This window comes from Morone saxatilis, unplaced genomic scaffold (assembly GCF_004916995.1).
Source record: "Morone saxatilis isolate NCDOM2014 unplaced genomic scaffold, NCSU_SB_2.0 Contig24, whole genome shotgun sequence".
In the NCBI taxonomy this organism is placed as follows: Eukaryota; Metazoa; Chordata; class Actinopteri; family Moronidae; genus Morone; species Morone saxatilis.
In genome coordinates this window covers 3508146-3511061 of record NW_023339807.1, presented here as the reverse complement: position 1 = coordinate 3511061, position 2916 = coordinate 3508146, and the positions used below count along the sequence as shown (strand labels likewise).

Below are 2916 nucleotides of genomic sequence, written 5' to 3'. Positions count from 1 at the left end.
AACTAATCAATAAAAAAAACTCAAGGCCCAGTGTTCCACCGTATTCTATTAAGGCTTGTATAATGTTATTCATGAGAAGGGACAGAGGCTGTCTACAGGGAGTGTTATTCCTCAGAAGGTATTTCAAGATAATGCACAATTTATTTACACTCATTCAAGGGAGTTAAAGTACAGACAGCAGTAAGAAAGCTAACTCTCCCATAGGATGGATATATATTTTTTAAAGTTTAACTGGATCCAGGTTTGAATTTGCTATTCTACACAAATGAGGACATTTAGATTAAGACTCTCAATCTCAAAGCAAAGTTTGACACAGAACTCATTCACACTGTTATCACCAACAGCCACCATTGTTTTTCAGCCAACAGAAGCTGGTTTTAAGGAACAACTCGACTAACACCACACAGCAGCTACGGCTGCTTATTCGTGGTCAAGACCAGGACTGTTTTCAGGTACAGTTTGATATTTGCATATTTAAAAACTGAACAAGGTATGTTAGATCATCGAGAGTATCCACACCAAGATGTGTGGATACTTTTGTGTTTTGGGATCACCTGCAGAGTTTATTTTCATTTCCATAATACCTTATGTTTGTAATCAGCGATCCAAGTATTTGTGACCAAATGTGGCTTTATTTAATCAGATTTTTCTTTGTACAACTAGCTGGATCACACAGATACATGTAGATAAAACCAGATGAAGAAGAGGCCTAAGATGAATACATTAATGTTGCATTAAAGGAGTATTTCACCAATTTAGCATACTATCAAATGTATATCTAACGAAAACGAGTATGAGGTAACCCTGAAAGGAGAAGTTGTCCCAGAGGACTCTAGGAAACCTGCTATTCCCTCTGCTGTCTTTGGTCCTGGTGTGGCCAATGATATTCCACCAATTCTCTCGAATAAACAGTTCGTAGCCTGGGGAGGGGTCACTCTAGGGCGAGCTGTGTAAGCTACTTTTCAGTTTTTTATTTATTTCATTAGTATTTGGTTCTAGAAGAAAAAAAATTTTTTAGGTATCATTTATTCACTGGAAGGTAATCAATAAAATTACTCTGGGCCCAGTGGTTTTGAGAACGAGATCATATCGTTTTAATCACATAGTATCAAAAAAACTCGACCTACATACAGGCTAGTGTGTGAAATCGGGAGTTCCCCTTTTACGGGGTTCAAATTTGTCACCCTTTCTCCTGACATTCTGCAATTTCTCGTCTGATAAAACAACTTCTATAAAACCATAATAAATAATTTGACTAATTGCTTGTAATGTCTACACTATTCAAATGTATATCATCATTTAGTATATAAACCTGTCTCTCTCAGCTTCAGAGTATGTTCAGTCCCGAGGAGCGTCTGACCCGACATGGGGAGCTGTCCATTCGTCCCAGAGAGGACGTGACCGTCCACCTGCTCTTTGCTCCCACCAGGGTGGCCTGCATGTTGGCCAAGCTGGAGATCAAACAGTCTGGAGTGCGGCCTTCACAGCCAGGGGTCAAGTTCACTGTGAGGATGTGACCATTTCTCTCTACTCTCCTGCTTGTAGTCCGCCATCACTTTGCGTTTCTCTCTCTTATCCTCTACACATTCTCACTCCTGCCTCATTCTCTCTGCCTTTTCTTGGCCAAGTTTTCTTATCTATTGAAAGACTTGGGCTATAGTTTAATTTAGCTCCTATATTTCCCACCTTCAGATTCCACTGTCGGGCTACGGTGGGACCAGCAACATAATCCTGGAGGACCAGAGGAAACAGGCTGACGGCTATGTGGCGACACTGACCGATATAGCTGTTAGTCGTGTCAGCAAAGTTTGTCTGTGCGTGAGGAACACTGGCTCCAGAGCAGCTTTCATCAAAGCCATAGCCTTCTCTGATGTGCAGAAACGATCAGTTATGGAACCGTCTGTCATCAGCCTCGCCCCGTCACAGTTTGTACTGAAGGAAAGGACACAAGAGGTAGGAGAGAGGGGATACAAGTAATGTGAATCACACTCTAGTTCAGAAAAGTGCTACACAAGACAGTAGATTTTATTATAAATATTTGTGTGTGTTTTCAGGTGATCACTGTGCTAATGAAGTCCACCCAGAGAGAACAGAATCTGTGTCAGTCAGCCAATGCACTGCTGGCTACTGTCTGTCTGTTTTGTGGAGATGAAGTCTCCAGGCAGCAGTATAGGAGGTGAGACCTTGACTTAATCCTAAATTTATTTGTTTGTGTTTTTTTTTTTTTTTAATAATTTTAATCTGGATTTAAGTGATTGTATCAATGTCCCTTAGCATCTTTTAGGTGTGAAAGTACTGTTATGTGCTGTAATGGAAAATGTAAATTAACTTCACTACTGTGTAGGCTCTTGTAAACTGATTTTAGAAATGCATAAAGTAGTGAATACAGTAAGCTCAATACAGAGGAAGTGAAGCTGTTAACATTTATCAGACCAGCAAATCCTTTATTTTCATTTTTCCACAATAAGAACCAAAAGACATATTGTCTGTTATGCACAAAGCAATGTTTGTGTGTTGCTGCTGTCTTCAGATGATGAGTATGCCGGACTATAGTTTCAAATTCCATTGTTTCTGAATCCTTAAAAGTGCTGGTAGTTAGTAGATCTAATTCCAGATGGTTCCGCTTTTGTGAGAAAGCTGTTTTGTTCCCCCTACAGTGTGTTTGTGTTTTCTTTTTTCAGATTGCTTCAGAGCAAACCAGAGGCTGCAACGAAGGCTCTGTCTGAGAACAGTCTGCTGAAAAACATAGACTTTAATGAGAAGTTCCTGGGAGAAGAAAATATTACAGAGAGTAAGATGTTGTTGTTATTGTTGTTGTTGTTGTTGTTGTTGTTGTTGTTGTTATTATTATTATTATTATTATTGTTATTGTTATTATTATTACTACTATTATTACTATTATTATTATTACTATTA

The 2916-nt window shown here is 39.0% G+C and overlaps 1 protein-coding gene across 1 annotated transcript in view; it reads left to right on the top strand.

Moving 5' to 3' along the window:
• cep192 (centrosomal protein 192) overlaps positions 1–2916 on the top strand; it is a gene marked incomplete in the record, with an annotated part of 28577 nt that overhangs the window by 16659 nt on the left and 9002 nt on the right. The window contains 5 exon segments of the mRNA XM_035672291.1: positions 362–452; positions 1326–1505; positions 1693–1953; positions 2055–2176; positions 2682–2791. Of these exon segments, the coding sequence (XP_035528184.1) occupies positions 362–452; positions 1326–1505; positions 1693–1953; positions 2055–2176; positions 2682–2791 (764 nt within the window).